Source organism: Curcuma longa, chromosome 6 (genome assembly GCF_044706935.1).
Source record: "Curcuma longa cultivar G26 ecotype Majalengka, Jawa Barat chromosome 6, ITB_CL_G26_1.1, whole genome shotgun sequence".
NCBI lineage: Eukaryota > Viridiplantae > Streptophyta > Magnoliopsida > Zingiberales > Zingiberaceae > Curcuma > Curcuma longa.
Genome location: NC_133866.1, coordinates 6,796,800 through 6,813,924, shown reverse-complemented (window position 1 = coordinate 6,813,924; position 17,125 = coordinate 6,796,800). Strand labels below are relative to the sequence as shown.

At 36.9% G+C, this 17,125-nt stretch overlaps 3 protein-coding genes across 3 annotated transcripts; 2 read left to right on the top strand and 1 right to left on the bottom strand.

Moving 5' to 3' along the window:
* Positions 1-2,305: 2,305 nt before the first annotated feature.
* Positions 2,306-5,945, top strand: LOC141830803 (uncharacterized). Its single transcript, XM_074718230.1, has 4 exons — positions 2,306-2,438; positions 4,576-4,750; positions 5,219-5,283; positions 5,571-5,945. The coding sequence occupies exons 2-4, from the start codon at positions 4,606-4,608 to the stop codon at positions 5,661-5,663; spliced, it is 303 nt and encodes a 100-aa protein (XP_074574331.1). The 5' UTR covers positions 2,306-2,438; positions 4,576-4,605; the 3' UTR covers positions 5,664-5,945.
* Positions 5,946-6,140: 195 nt separating this feature from the next.
* Positions 6,141-7,248, bottom strand: LOC141831175 (uncharacterized). Its single transcript, XM_074718592.1, has 2 exons — positions 7,066-7,248; positions 6,141-6,990 (listed from the first exon to the last, which is right to left on the bottom strand). Exons 1-2 carry the CDS (start codon positions 7,193-7,195, stop codon positions 6,245-6,247), a joined length of 876 nt encoding a protein of 291 aa, XP_074574693.1. The 5' UTR covers positions 7,196-7,248; the 3' UTR covers positions 6,141-6,244.
* Positions 7,249-13,366: 6,118 nt separating this feature from the next.
* On the top strand, positions 13,367-14,942 carry LOC141830802 (PLASMODESMATA CALLOSE-BINDING PROTEIN 2-like). Its single transcript, XM_074718229.1, has 4 exons — positions 13,367-13,537; positions 13,617-13,856; positions 13,953-13,986; positions 14,281-14,942. The coding sequence occupies exons 1-4, from the start codon at positions 13,483-13,485 to the stop codon at positions 14,600-14,602; spliced, it is 651 nt and encodes a 216-aa protein (XP_074574330.1). The 5' UTR covers positions 13,367-13,482; the 3' UTR covers positions 14,603-14,942.
* Positions 14,943-17,125: the final 2,183 nt, after the last annotated feature.

The following is a 17,125-nucleotide window of genomic DNA, read 5'->3' as shown; positions in this document are numbered from 1 at the left end:
AGATTTCATTTTTCTCCCAAGTCACCCTATAGTTAATTAGCAATCTGAGAGCGCATTTTTTCTTTCAGGCCACCTTATACTTAAATAGCAATAGTGTTTCTGAACTAACATAAACAATATTTATATGTTTTTTATTTTCAACACTAGGTAAGCACTTTCTATGCAGAAGAGCGTACAAAATTTAATGCCAATACTTAGTTTTTATCAGAAAATCTCCTCTTATTTTGGTAGATTCAACAGCTAACATGAACTAACGCTGCCCATTTTCTCTTTTTGCGTTGCTGGTGTAGGTAAAGTTATGTTATTTTTTTTCTCATTAATGTATAACTCCATTTTCGTAAAAAACAAGAGTGAATAACAAGATCTAACATAGAACCCTTGTGCTCTATGCAGAAAACTCCAAGGACTCAGAATGAACCTGTGGTCACTAAGCCTCACCAAATGCAATAAGTCCCTCTTTTTCTGTTCATGTACAAGGAGACCATATCCCTTTTTTTATCGGATGCCTCCGAAGAACGAGACCGTATCCGATTTAACCACGAGGTTCTCCATTCAGAATAATATAGAAACATGCCAAATAGCATGTGAGGACCGATGATCGAAACAGCAATGAAATATCGATAGATTTGAAAAGAAGCACCGGAACACTCACCTCAAGTGCTTGAGATTCTCCTGGACCCTTTGCCGCCGGAGTTCTTCATACGAGTTTGCATCCGAGGCCATGGAGTGCCAAATCGATCTGAGATCGGCCGAAACTCAGAGGCCGCTGCTTTTGCTCGTCTGGGGGAAGTAAAACAGGAGCACTAAAGTCTAAAAATAGCAGGGCTCGCGACTTGCCTGCCACCTCGAAAGTAGTAAACGGGGATTCAAAATTTGAACAACTTTTTGAAGTAATAATAATAATAATAATAATAATAATAGAATATAAATTAAAAAAACGTTTTTAATTATTTTAAAAAGTAATCTAAAAAAATGTCTCACTATATTTTTTTATATAAAAAATTGTTAAAATTCTAGTTATTTGAGATAGATTTTAATAAATTTAAATAATTTTAATTAAATTAATAAAGCATTTAAATATTTGTATCAAGATAATAATTAAATCATCTATAACAAGACTAAAATAAAAATATTTTAACTTTTAAAAATAAAAAACACCCTATTAAACAATTCTAATAATTACAGGTGTCTTTTATTTTTTAAAAAAAATAATAATAATAATCTCTGAAAAATATATTGTGTACGGTATTTGTAAAAAAAATTAAAGCGCATCGTGGATGTCCATGCCTGCGTTGAGGCCGAATGATGGCAACGGATTTGTATCTTTTTATGGAACTCTGAAACCTACTCGCCTTCCTATTCATTGGAGAACCGGGTCCCAACATACAGCTGTAATCCCATTCGTCGATTCCAAATTACAGAAATAGCCTTGCAGAGAGAGATTCAGTATTAAAGCAGTGGGGCTCTGCCATACGGAGTAGACAACTACGGGGTGCAAACGACTGGGCTTATTCTTTCTTAAGTTTTTCAAATCTATTTAAAAAATATTTAATTTATATTTTAAAATATCGAATTCCAGATGAATTGGAATATATTTGATAACTTTTTTTAATTAAATTTAAATATATAATATTTTATTTGATTATTTATGATAAATTAAATAAGAATCGAATCAAATTCTCTTTGATTATTTTTTAGATAATTTTAATTTAAATATATTTAAATTAAAATTTAAATAATTCGCAAATTTTAAATTATTTTAACAGTTGGGGTCTTTGATTATTTTGTTTTGGATATAATTTTAATTAAATCCTAAATCCTAAACCTTAAACTCTAAACCCTAAACTCTAAATCCTAAACCTTAAACCCTAAATCATAAACCCTAAAGTAAATTATCCATTTAATATATGATCTGGATTTAATCTTAACTTTAAATCGAACGGTGCAGATTTAAATTATTTGACAAACAATTTTTTTATTATTTTAAATTAAAATTAATTTTATTTGAATTAAAATTTAAATAATTCAATTCGAATGAAATTATTTATGTTTTAAAATTAAAATAGAATTCAAATATCACATATTTAAATATTAATATTTTTATACTGCACTCTTAACAAGGGCACACCCGATTAAGGAAATGGTGAAGCTTTAGGTTTTAAGGTCTTCTCGCTTCTGTCTTTCCGACGCGCCGTACGCCACCGACCTCTGCTCCCTTCCGACGATCCCACCTCTCCTCTTCGCCTTCCTTCTTGTCTTCTTCTTCTTCTTTTTCTTCTTCCTCTCCCTCTTGTTCCAGCCAGCAACAGAGCCTCTCCTCCCCTCCACGCGACGCCGGTGACACCCTCCCTCTCCTGAGCATCCCGTGGCCGGAGTGTGCTAGGTTTTCCTCAGGCTATAAACCTCCTTTTGACTTATTTAATCGGCGACAGTGGTGGGTGAGTAATCTTCTGCTCTATTATTTGTTTTCTTGGATTTAAAATTCTTCAATGATTAAATTTCAACGATAAGTTTATCCTTCGGATTTGGGCTTATTCTTGACTGGAAAGTTTCATTGAACTTTATCATTTGAGAAACCTTTATTAGACCTTAGTTGATGGGAAGTTAGACAATCAATAGTGGGGGTGTGATAACAATTGTTCGATTGTATATGGATAAATAAGTTAGTATGATTTAATTATGAAGATTATGGTATAAGAAATAGTTAGTACTATTATGTTATAAACTATTTATATATGCGTTATTAACTAATATTTTATTTGTTCATACTTTGTACTGATGAACTAATTATCAATAAGATATTACTTTTATATTGTTAGTAATTTGCGGTTGCACTTTATGATTTCTGTTGTTGCCCCTCCTATCATTTTTCACTTTTTGTTTTTTGGTCTTGGATTTATATTTCTGTCTAATAGTTGATGAAATCTACAGACTTTTATTATGTTCTCCACAATAGGTATACTGGTCTAATAATTATGTTCGATTCAAATGTTCTGTAAACTATGATTTGTAGATAACTTGATGAAACAAATATTACAAAAGCTGAAAAGAAACTTGGACCAAACCTTAGATAACTGAGGAATCAAATATTCTGACTATCGGGGTTTACCTCTATAAAACCTTTTATTAGTTTTAGGTCATCTGTATTTGCTAGTATTTAGTTTGGTGTAGTAGCTCCTCCTTTATCTTTTTGTAAATCATTCATGGATTTAGTCATGAGAGGGGATTCATACAGAAGTAAATTAAACTGCTGGTGCCCAAGTACCAGAAGTTCTGTTATTGAAAGTCTGACCTGGGTGACAAGACCATTGTATAATGGGAGTTTATGCATGTAGCTTGAATTCCAATTTTCTAATATATAGCCTCAAAAGTTCAGGAAATAATTTCCCCAAGAAGTTCTGTTGTTGAAAGTCTGACCTGGGTCACAAGACCATTGTATAATGGGAGTTTATGCATGTAGTTTGAATTCCAATTTTCTAATATATAGCCTCAAAAGATCAGGAAATCCCCAACTATGGTTATTATTAGAGCTAATATTTTTTAGTGTGAAATTTTCCATAAATTTAGTGGTAATCAAGATGATGTTTGAATTGAACTGCTTAAATAATGTGTAATTTGAGAATCATGTCCAATTTGCTCAAGATTTAGATGAGGAAGTGAAATTTTTTGATAGTTAAGATGTGCTGTTGCAGTCCTTGATAAATCTGTATGAAAAATCCTGATCAGGAATTAGACAGACATTAAGTATCTACATCAGACTGACATCCCCATCCGATGGGGAAATAATATTCTCTGAGATTGCAAGTGTGTATTTCATCTGTTGTTTCAATTTTTCTATGGATTGATTTGAATATCCACATAGGCTTGGCAAGCGTTCTAAGTGACTGCTTAGGTGGTTGGTGGCTGTGTAGCTGCATATGCCAAGGGGTCATTTTGCCTAGTATCTAGGTGACCCTTTTAAAAAGCCGGCCAAGCAAACCCCCATTTAAAAAGCTGGCCAAGCAAACCGCTCAGGCAGCCAGGAGGACCTTCTAAGCGGCCCAAAAGTCTAAGGAAAAAATATTTTTTAATTAGTTTTTGTTCATTTGACATTAGTTATCTTATCTATGTGAGCTATATATTTTGATATTGTAACATGACATTAATTATAAACTAGCTATGTATTTGCTTACAATTTGGATTGATAATTATGAAATATTAAATTTTATCTTTTTGTGGATTTGTTATATTTTCTTGATTGCAATGTGAAATATGAAACATTTTGTTATTTTTTTGTAATCTGATGATTTAGTTATCTTCAATTTAATTCTTTTTATAATTTATATTGAGCACTTAAGTGCAAAGATAGTGGGTTGACTGCCTACATTTGGAGATTTTTTAATATCTTGAATATCCATGAATTTGTCGTCATGTTTATGCTTTGCTCAAGTATTCCATGAATCTGTGCCTACTGATTTCTCTTTCCCATGAAATTTCTACAGATCAATTAGTATCTGTTTGGAATAAGTGATTGCACATGTGTCCATACTACTGTATTTATGTTTTCTATTTAGATTACATGGACTTCTCCTGTAGGTTGATCAAAGGATAACAGAAGGAAACAAAATGCCTCTGGGATTGATAATAGGACTGACTAGGGCAATTCGGAGAAAGAGAACTTCATCACTGGGTATATTATCTTCTAAAAGAGGGCCAAGAGACTACTACAAGGGAAAGAACTGCAAGCCCACTGGTTTTCACACTCGCAAAGGTTAATGTCTTCATCACTTCAATAACTCTTCTTATCGTAAAATGGTTACTAGCATATGCATTTGCACTTATTAAAGTTTTGATCATCTTTTGTTCACAATTCAGCTCTAGTCATCCTAGCTAAAGGGTATTCTGTTGGTCTAACTTGTTGGTTAAGTTAGAGTACTTCATTTTGTACTTATGCTGGTATTTCCATTGCTCTTGTTATCCCACGGAAATTGAGCATCAAATATTGGGTGGACTTGTATTAGAATTTCACCTTTCTGGTCTTCATTGCCACAAGTTGTCTTAATGCTTCAGTGATTTAAAAGGGAAAAGACTACAATTTTTATAGATAAGCTGAAAGCAATGGAAAACAAGTTCAAAATTTATTTACTATGATTGACTATCTTACGCTAAGTTCAGGATTTGAAATTAAATTTAGTCAGATTTTACTAATTATGGGACCAAATCTATATTGTCTTTACAGGTGGTTATGTTTTGATGGATGAGAAGATGCCACGTTACGTAGTTCCAGATTTGACGGACTTTAAGGTAGAACAACAAATTGCTTTTCCATTTTTTTTATTGGTTTTGTTGAATCTCATTGAAAAGAACTGTTAATCATTATCTTGCAGCTCGGACTGAATATAAATGTTCTTTCTACATCCTGTTCCCTGCCATATGACTCCAATATTCTTTTGTGCTGTGTTTTTATATTGTTTTTAAGTTGGCAATAATCTTAATAAATATGATTTTAAAAAAAACTAGAATGTTTTGCCAAATAACGCTGTGCTTCATATGATAAGTCCAATGATTCTTTACAATGTTTTCTGCTGCAGCTCAAGCCATATGTATCGCAATGCCCTCGAGATGCAAATGTCGGCTCGACCACAGCAGAGTCTTCCAGTACAGCCAAAGTTAATGCAGGTTAAGATTTTGGCTTCCTCCGTGTTGCTTCGCCATTGCAACGCCAGAACAAGTGTAGTAAAGACGAAGAACACTAATTTCTCCTCTTTTTGCCTTCGTGTCATCCGGGACCTATTTTTATTTGCCTGCCGTCAACAAAAGATTACTGGCGATGGAATTAGGTACGGTTCGATCTGTCAATTTACAAGGAACAATTAAACTAAAATTTATTTTTCAACTCGGAAGTTTTGAAATTGTAGAATGGAAGTTGATAAGTTTTACCCAAATAAATAGTGATCGCTTGTAACTCCTCGCTAACACTTTCTTGTTTGATTTGAAGTTCAGTTGTTAATATTTTTTTCTCTATTTAATTTTTTTTACTATAAATCTTTACACTATAATAATTATATTATGGTGAGGAGATATTGCACTTGTTGGGAAGCTCGATGTCTATAGATTCTCATGCTCACAAGTTAATTTCCAAAATTATTTTAAACAAAATAAAACCAAAATATGCTTTCAATTAGAAGACGATAAAATCCTTAGCTATCATATAATCATAATCTCGCATACATGAACAATATTCCTTGCACATCGAAAAGAGGCCTCAATCCATCACTTTGCTCTCGCCGACGAGGCCCATCACCTCCTCCCACAGGCCGGCGCTCCCAGCCCCTGCCTCGCCCTCGCCCACCACCTTGGGGCTGCAGGCCACCACCCGCCAAAACCCTGCCCTGATCTCCTCCGCCAGCTGCTCCCTCTCCCACCCACAGTAGCCGTCAAAGAACCTTACGTCCTTCACCCCCACCACATCCCTCTTCACCATCTCCGCCGCGCACCCTACGCTCTCTTTGGTGCCGTAGTACACCCCTTGCATCACCTCCTCGAACACCCCGCTCCGATCAGTTCCGTCGTCGTTCCTTCCCCCGCGCGGGCCGACTAAAAAGAGCCCTTCCTCCAGCGGCCCCCCGAAAAACAGTGGCCGGTCGGAGAACACCCCCGCCACGTCCAAGTTCAGCGACGGCGTTTCCTTGATCGACATGAGGGACGGCCGGTTGAGGATGACTCCGGTCGGGCCCAACGGGCCGACCGAGAGGAGGAGGATCACCGTCCGTTCGAAGATGTGGACGCCGTCCAGCTTATCGGTGGCCAGGAGGAGGCAGCCACGTTCGGGCTCGTGGATCAGGTGGGCCCATTTGTCGCCCAGCGCCACCGCCGGCGGCGGCAACGGCGTCAGGCCTCGGTCGACGGAGGTCGCTTGCTCTCCCGCCACCAGCCGCGCTCTGAATGACCTCCAGTCCGACTTGATCACCGCCTCGCCGCCGTCATCCTGATCGGACCTGAGACTGCAATCTGAAAAACACACAAAGTATAGCTTTCTGACTCGTTACGATCCTGAACAGTCAAAGAGTACTGATCTGCACTCACAGGTCACTGAAGGGCTGGCGACTCTTCCAGGGAAAACTTGGCCTGGCCTTTTCTTGTGGAAGAAGGGCAGAGTTGCAGAGGAGGTCTTGGTGAAGGCTTTGCAGGTTAGGAAACAGGGCGATGCCTCCATTGTTGGCCTTGGTCTTGATGTTGATTCACCGATGATCGAAACAATGGAGTTTATAGTCGACATGGATAGATGAAGGCACGATCGAAGGAATGAGAGTGTATGAAAGCTTGACCACTAGTTTTTGGAGGGCAATCCAAGAAGGCTATCTATTTCTTGTGGTTCCTGGGTTTTGGGACTGCGTCAGCACGGAATTTTCTTGGATTTTCTGGAGAGTTTTGATTGGTTTATATGTTTTTTAAATAAAAGAAATATAAAAAAATATTCTCCGAGAATTAAAAGAAATAAAAAAAATAGTGGTGAACAAAAATATGATATTAGTGGTAAATTAAAGGCGAAAAGAAAGGAAGGAAAATTAATAAAATTATTATGTAGTTAATAAATTATAAAATAAAAAGTATGAAATAATTAATAATTGTCAATGAGTATGGCATAACATCACAAAAGATATTATTTTAATTTGTCAAAATAATATGTTTGTTAAATAAATGTGAATCATTGTGAATGAGATTTTAATTTCATATTAGGATTTAGGAGTTTTATGATAATATAATTGATTTATAATGTATTATAAATATTGTAGTTATGAATATATATATATATATATATATAGAGTCATGATCTGCCGCGCGACGCATCCCGTGTGACACCTGCGCGACAGCTCTGAACCACCGCCGCTTCCACCGCCGTCGCACCGTCGCGCCGCCGTCCGGTCACCGACGGCCGCCGGACCGGACGCATTGGAAAGCCAGCTCGCCGACGCTCCGGCCGGGGGCGGATTCCGGCCGGATTATGACCGGAATCCGGCCGGAATCCGGCCAGAAACGCAACAGAACGACCCTTGTCCGATTTCAGCGGAAATCGGTCGGATTCCGGCCGAATCACGGCCGGAATCGGCCAACAGTAGCTGTTGGCCGATTTCGGTCGAAATTCGACCGGATTCCAGCCGGAATACGGCCACCAGACCCGGCGCCGGCGAGTTGCGCATCCATCGCCGCCGGTCCGGTGGCCGGAGATGGCCGGACGGTAGTGAACAGCGGCGGAGAAGCGGCAAACGTCCGAGGAGAAATACTGTGTATCGCGAAAATGGACGGTCAGGATTGATTCGCGCATGGGTGCGCGGGAATCAGTCGCGCGGCAGATCAATTTTCTATATATATATATATAGGAAAATCAGATGCCACGTCTGATTTGGATAGATAAGTCAGTGTTTACTATCGAGGAAAATAGAAAGGGCGAGGAGGGATGGGAAACAGTGTTTACTGCCGTGGCAGCCACGAGCTCTGATCTAGTCATGTGATATAGTCAAGTTATACTGCAAGTCAGATCAAATCAAGCGAGCTCAAATTCAATCAAATCCACTTCGGGTCAAGTCCGTCCTAATAGAAAGATCTTAAGTCAACTTTGTTCAAGTCACATTCAAATTCAAATATATATAGAATGTCCAAATTAAAATTATGATTAGACTCAACGTTATTAAAACATCCATCACAAAGGGATGTAATTGTTAAAGTGTCTATCATCAAGAGAAAAATGTCCTTCATTTTGTTTTGCTTTCGGGATCAAGTTGATTCTTTCACTTTCTATTTAAACGCAACCGATTGTAGCACCAAGTGAAATAATTCATTTTATTTTCTACTCTCTACTACTTAATTTTTTCATTTTTCTCCAAGTCGAAAGAATTTTTTAGAGGTTTCTTTTCCCCTTCAAACGATAGAACAGTGAAATCATTTTTAAAAATAAATGAATAAATGATTTTGTTCGATGTACAATATTTCTAAAGAATTCAAATGGGAAGATTAACAGAAACTACAAAAATTAGTTTTGTAGTAGCAAGAAATTAAAGCAGAGAGGAGAGGAAGGAGATTTATCGGCGGCCAACTATCACCGGCTGGTTGAGGTCTCTTCTTCTTCGGCGAGCACTCCGTCAGTGAAGTCTATGGCATTGCTATTGCTCTTCTCGCCTTCACGTGTCGCTGCTTCTCTGGCTGGGGGCTTGGCGCTGGGCGTTTCCGGTGGTGGCTGCTTTTGTGGCCGCCGAGGGCTTGGTACGAAGAGAATCCTTTTCCGCATTCTGAACACTCGTAGCGGCGCATATCATCCGTCGAAGGTGTCGGAGGAGGAAGCGGCTCCTCCCGCCGCTGGTGTTTCAGCGCCGGGGACAAAAGCAGAGACTGCTCTTGCTCCGGCAGCATTAGCCCAGGGAACGAGATCGGACACGGCGGAGGCGACGATCGGGGAGGAAGCACCGGATGTTGCCTTGGAGCAGCTGGCAGAAGTGGAACCCCGACAGCATGAGGAGCCCGAGGATACAGTCCTCCTCCTCTTGAGCGAGGACAGGAGACGGCGGCGGATCAGGCGAAGAGCGATGGCGCTCCGTTCGCGGGCGCTTTGTGGCCCACAAGAGTGGCAGCGAGCAATGGAGGAATCTGGCGGCCATCGGAATCTTCTCTGTCTCTCTGTTTCTCGTGGAGGAAGCGAAAGAAGGAAGACGATGATCGACGAAGGATTTCGAATGAAGAGAAGCAGAGTGTTTAGCTATTTATACATGAAAAAAAATGAGAGAATTAACGGGGAACGGATCCATTCGAGCGGCAACCGAATGATTCACTACTGTCACCAGCCCGCCATTTTCTTAAATATTCAAAATTATGAATCAATTTGTCACGGTTTATGTGTGATTAATCAAGGGTTTACTGGTGTTTTACAAAAGACTTTTGCCCTCGGGACATAGTTGAGTTGGTAACGACAGAGTAAACTTGTTGAAGTGGACAAGAGTCGAATCTCGACGAAACCGAGGCAATGTCTTCCTCCGTCATGGTCAACTGCAGCTTCTCGATTTACCTCTTCATAGATAATCGTGGGAGCCGACCATGTGTAGCCACTGGGATGACAGATTATACTTTTTACTGAAGTGATTTAAATACTTTTGCATATGATACATACAAAAGATTTAGGTAGCCCTTAGGATTACGGTAAAATGCTTCCATAGTTAATCAGATATTTATGGATTTAGATAGCTCTTGTTGTGGAAGTTACTAGTAGTTGTTACAACGTATAGAAGCTATCAAATAACCACTGCAACTTGTTCAGGATGAGTTTATGAGTTATATCCTATAGAAGTTATCGAATAGCTACTATAATGTGTAGAAACTATCAATAGCTACTACAACATGTTTAGTGTGAGCTTGGAGTTTAGGATTGTGGCAACTATATAATAACCTTTATAATTATTTTAAAGTATTTTTGATGAAGTTTAAATAATTTTAACCAAGTTGATTAATAATATATTATATAATTGCTATAACATGTTCAGGCAAGTTTAGAATTTATATTCTATAGAAGTTATCGAATAACTACTACAACGTGTAAAAGTTACCAGTAGCTATTACAACGTATTTAAGACAAGCTTAGGATTTAGAATTATAGCAACTATATATAACTTCAACAACTATTTTAAAATGATTTTGATGAAGTTTAAATAATTTCGATCAAGTTGATTAATAAACCTCATCCAAATATATTATAGTAGCTAGTGAGTAACTTTTATATGTTATAGCAATTACTTATAACAGTTATAAATGCTACAACAACACTGAATCAAGGAGTATTTTCATGATAAAATTATTAAAAATATTTATTTAACTTTAATTAAAAATTGAATGTCCATTTGATAATTTTACAAATGATGGACATTCATTTGATTTTATTTAATTATATATTTTAATTAAATAAATATTATTGTTATAATTATAAAATAAAATAATTCTTATATTTTTAATCTTTAGATATGTATATATATATATATATATATATATTCAGAAATTATATTAATAGATAAGATCCTAATCCCTTTTCAAAAAATAATATAGAACTTTAGGTTATTATATTTTCTTATTTTTTATAAAAAAAATGTATATTAAAATTTGATTATTTTTTAAATATATATAATAAAAAATTATTAACTATTTCAACATGTATTATAATGAGACACAACCCCAGTCAATCAATTATTTTCTTTTTTTCTTTTCTAACTGATCTTTAGTTTGTATTGTAGTCTTCATTCTCGAGCTAGCAATGAACCATCTAATTAATAAAAGAACTTTATTGGGTGTAATCCCTCGTTCATTCTATAACTCTTCATGCGCCTTCTTTTAGGCTTAATTAAAGGTTATTTTAACACTATTTTTGTAAAAGTTGTAATTCGTCATCCTAACAGTCTCACATGATCGCTTTTACGATCATCTGTGAGGTAATTAAATCGAAAAACTACAGTTGATCACGACGGAGAAAGATATTATCTTGGCTTCGTCGAGATTTGAACCCTTCCATTTCTGTAACTCTGTTATGTCGTAACCAACTCAGTTATGTCCCGGGGCCTATAACTAACACTATAGATCATTTGTAATGGGGTAGAATGTCTGATATTCAATCCATTTAACTCTCAGTAGCTTTTTAGTTCAATTAACCATTCAAAAAGTATTACAATCAATGGGGTAATCAAAATCCTCAATTGCCCTGGGCTAATTAGTAGGACTGAACTATACTATTTTAATTTTTTAAATTTTGATTTAATATATTAAATTAAAAATTACTGGACTGCACTAGCTAGGTTTCAATCCAGTGCAGCCCAAACACTGGCTATGCCAGTAGATTCGTATGCGAGTACTATTTGTGCACGTCAAATACTATATACCAGTAGAGGCAAAGTTGCCCAAATAAAACAACCAATATTTTGTTACCTGAATCATTCTTTTGTTTGTTGCTCAATTGTAACAACTGATATCAACTGTTGACATTTCAAAGCTGGTGATGAATGACTTTTATTTGATCATTTGCTCTGCAACGCTTTGCTACTGCAACGCTCTTAATCCCCAGCTACGGCGCATATAAGGAAATCTTTGGGCGTCGATGGGTAAAAGGTCGGCCGACCTTGCAGTAAAGAGCAAATTTATCATTTTTCTTAAAGGAAATCTTGACCTTGAGTAGAAAAAAGCCAAGAGAATGAAAAACTCCATCCACTATTATTCCCCTTCATTTCTTCTCCTCCCTTGTGCATTTTGCTCCGCGATCTATCCATTGTAGCTATTAGAGTATTATATCAATCGTTGGGCATATATGATATTAATGGTAAATTAAAGGGGAAAAAAAATGAAGCAATAAAAAAGACAATTATGTAGTTAATAAATTATAAAATAAAAAATAATATTTATCTCAATTTAACAGAGATATCTTAATACATTGACATGAAATAATAATCATCAATATATATGACATAATATCACAAAAGATATTATTTTAATATCGAAGTAGTATTAAATTTTAATAATTTATTAAAATGATATATTTTAATCATTTCATTCGACATAGAATAAGATTTTAAATCATAATTTACTCATATTATTACAATTTACCTTATTTAGATTATGAATCTTCAAGATGTTTATCCATTGTGGCCCCTACAAGGTCATCTCACATAGTTGTTAGTTTTTATAACTGCTATTGTTACTTATTTATTGCAAAAAAAATTGTCATTCCAGTTTCCATAGAGCCTCTCACGACCATTTATGAGGAGGTAAATCGAGAAACTGTAGTTAACGGTAAGGACATTGTCTCGATCATCACCAAGATTCGATCATTCGATCCTGCAATAATCTATATTTACATAAATCAATTCAACTATACTGGGATAGCCTCATGTATTTTTTTCTTTTTTCTTGATCTTTTCTTTTGATCATTCTCAAAGTATAATACTGATTTAAAATTTTTCGAAATCTACATGCCCTCTATGATAAATCATCAATTTTTTTGGGATCCTTTCCATAGAGCCTTTCTTTCCCTGCGTATTTTGTTCATTTTTTTTCTTCTCCATCCCATCGAAGTAAACAGAGGGTTGATCTACTCAAGCGCTAGCAGGCAGCTGCCTGCCTGCAACTGCAAATTCCACGTTCGGATGTCCAACCCTTGCGGTTCCACTGCTCATCCTCGAGTTCAGCAGGAAAAAGGCACCACCACGCCCCTCGTCGTCACCCTCATTCCACCAACCAATCCACCTACGATCCAGCTCCACTCGACGCCACGACACGTACTAGCTAGATCAAAAGTTAAAAAAGTTTGCTCGTCTGCCGAACATACATGCACGTAAATTGTTATATATTATTCGAGCAGACAAATTAAATGCAAGCATCAAGCCACCACCACCCCTCTGTCCTTTACTTTCTTCTCTCTCCCTCTCTCTCTGATCTCACTCTGTAGCTTTGTTGAAGCAAGCAGGCACAATTCCTCTTTCCATGGCTGCTTTCCTGTTTCTCATGCTCACAACGCTGTCTATGCTCTCTGCTTCAGGTGTTCATTTTCTTTGCCCTCTATTGCGATCTTCGTCGTTGAGCTATATTAATTCTTGTTTGAGCGTTTCAATTTCTAGAGGCTGCTTGGTGCGTTTGCCGGTCTGATATGAGCAGCAACGTGCTGCAAAAGGCGCTGGACTATGCCTGTGGAGCAGGGGCAGACTGCAGCCCTATCACTCAAAACGGGGCCTGCTACAACCCCAACACAGTGCTCGCGCACTGCTCCTATGCCGTCAACAGCTACTACCAGAGGAAAGGCCAGGCACAGGGAGCCTGCGACTTCTCTGGCAGTGCTACGTTAAGCTCCACTGATCCCGGTAACCACTGGTTAAAACCCTCCCTCCTCCTCTGATTCAAAGAAGAGGCCGCCGTTTCTTGACGTTTGTAATTATGTATCTCCATTAATGTTTCAGGGAGCAATGGTTGCGCCTATCCTGCAAGTTCCAGGTACTTCTTGAAATTGTGCTTTCTAAGTGGAACATTTTTGGTGTAAAGATCTTTCCATTAGAGAGGAATCTGATTCTAACCTATCTCTTGATTTCCTTAGTGCGCTTGCTTTATTATTATCTTTGTTCAGATTCTTTCTTTTGCATGCATTCTTCCTCTGCTGTCAAATCATCGATGAGTCATTAGAGTTCCTTCCATTACTTTTCTTTACTTTTAACTTTGCTTAATTGTGTTAATTTTCACTGAGAAATTTAAAAATTATTATTGTTTTAATTAAATTTGCTGCTGAGCCAGTGCTGCAGGGAGTTCAGGCATTCCTACAACAACTCCTCCGAGTAACACTCCAACAAGCACCACCCCAACAAGCACCACCCCAACGGGGACAACTCTTTCTCCCCCAACTTCCCTGACTCCTCCCACTTTCAACCCCAACACCGGCACCGGCACCGGCACCGGCACCAGCACAGGGACTGGAGGTGTGCTGGGAGGGCTGGGCCCCTCGGGGACAACCAGCAGCTTTGATTCCAGTGGCGGGACCGTGCTTCTTCCAAGTCCCAACGTGGCCTCTTTCTTCATGACTTTGCTCCTCTCATCCTTGTTTCTGGCGAGGATATGAGTCATGCCTAAGCTGTCAGGAATCATGTCTTTTGAGAAAGTGAGAGAATTTTGAGGGAGGGAGGGAGGGAGGGAGGATGGATGCTTGCCATGTGAAAGTTGGTGATCATTGAATTAAGGATCCATCCATCTAGAGTCATTCCCCACTAATATTTGTTGTTTAGTGGCAACGATAGAAGGGTTTGATTCCCCTTTAGGTGCATGCTCTTTTCTTTATGGAACTTTTTATAAAACAATTCTGGGACAGAGAATGGTTACTGTGGCTATCATTCAATTCCCTTCCTTTTAGTTTGATTAATGTATCACTATCTTTTGCTAATTAGTGTAACTTTCTTTGTGAAGAGCTCTTAATTAGATTTATGGAATTCGATCCAAATTAAGTTCATTAATCTTGTCTTTCAATCTTGATTCCATCTTATATTTAATCGGTTAAAAAAATTAGTATTTTTTAAAAGAGAAACAGTACTTTTAAATTATTTTTCAAAATTTTAAATGTACTTTGGTGCTTGAGTGGGTGAGATGGACGGTGATTCGATAAATATGAAAGTATGGTATGTAATTTGAATATTAGTAAAAGTTAGAGACGCGGTTCAGTAAAATGTCATTTTTAATTGTTCGGGTTGTTTAGTTAGGCGAATGCAGTAGGAAGGTGTTTACTTGGGCAGAATGTTTCAATATGAGCTTTCATCCCAATTGCCTCAAGATGAATGTTTTTTTTCTCATTCCAATAGACAATATGATGGACCATTTTTTATTAATCCTTCTAACTCAGTTATTCCACTGTTTTGTTCATCCATTCAGTTAAATAGAACCTCAATAAGCTTAAAAGAAGTTGTTTACTACTGTTGAGCATCTTCAGTTCAAGAGACAGGTCTTAAATATATAGGGCCGTCATGAACTCTAGTCCAGTCCTTTTTTTTTTAATTATCTACATAAATTTTTTACTTGATCCACTAAAATTCATCCCTTCCTTACTGAAAGTCCAGTCCACCTTCTTAAATCTTTCCCTAAAGCTCACCTCAATTCTAATTCTCAGCTCAGTGAACCAAAATTGAGCACTTAATGACATTCCTTGCATGGTCCTATCAAATAATTTAAATATATTGGGTTGATATTTTATCAATATATTTTAAAGTGGGATCTAAATGAGTTTGCTCACCTGGACCCATGATCAGTGCGGAATTAACCCGCAGTGGCCAATTGAATTGGGCCATAGATTGAAATTTTTTTCTTCTAAAATTTAAAATAAAAGTAAAAAATTTATTGGACTCGTGGGTTTAACTCACCTAATCCATAACAAAATTTAAAATTTTTAATAATATATATATATATATATATATATATTTTTATTTTTCCGTTGGACTGGTAGGTTTAATCCACCTAGCTCAAAATGTAAAAAATTCAATATATATTTTTATTTTTTGATAGGCCTGTTGGTTGATCTGCATAACCCACAATCCGTCTTAAATTGAATTGGATTAGAGATTTTCTAACCTACTCCACCCCACCCTATCATATGACAAAAGTTTATTTTTAACACGTTCCCCACGTGTGTGTATAGGGCCCCAGACATGTTGAGTGTCTAATGCGGAACAGACTTGCTGAAGTGGACAAGAGCGTCTCAGCAAAGCCGAGTCAATGCCCTCCCCCATAGTGGCCAACTGTAATACCTTTTAGTGCAAGAGGTGTATAATGACAACAGTATAATATTTTAGTACAAGAGATATAAAAATATAATAATAAGAGATGAATCGGAGCGAATGGAGTGACAACATAACTACTCATCAACGTAAACACATATCTTTTGCTCTATCTATATAAAATGTCTGATTGAGTCCCAATCCATAATGAATGCCACATTCACAAGCTACATGGGTTTTGTATTCTTTAAGTCCAATTTTGGTTGATGAACCTCACAACACACACATAATGAGGAGAATCATGAAAGGAAACGTTGGCACGCAAAGGACTCACAAAGCCATTCATGCACTCACTCCCTCCTAAAGAAATCAAGAAGAAAATCTAAACCTAAATTGCCTAGTTAACGCTGAGCTGGACAATAAGTTGATGCATCTTTTCAACCAATGTGAAGGACCATATAAATATACCGTTGATGTATACCCTTTTTCAACAAAAACATTGAATCTATCACCTCAATGGTCCGACACGATCAATTTCACAACTATCTGAAGAGGTAAATCAAAAAATTATAATTGATCACTATAGAGAAATTAAGATATATACCCATTCTAACATAATTTAGTGTCTGAATTTCACCATATATTAATTTTGAAAGTAGATTTTTTCCTCTATTTTATTTATCAGATAAATTTAAAATATAATTTATAAATATTTAAAAATTAATCTTTAAAATATTCATCTATTTAAATTTTAACTAGTTTATTATTCTTTTAACCACTTTATCATCGATAACAAATGATGAAACCAAATTAACATAAATATTACCTTTTTATTCAGTTTATTATGTAAATATCACTCTTTTCTTTTTTCCCCTTCCATTTTC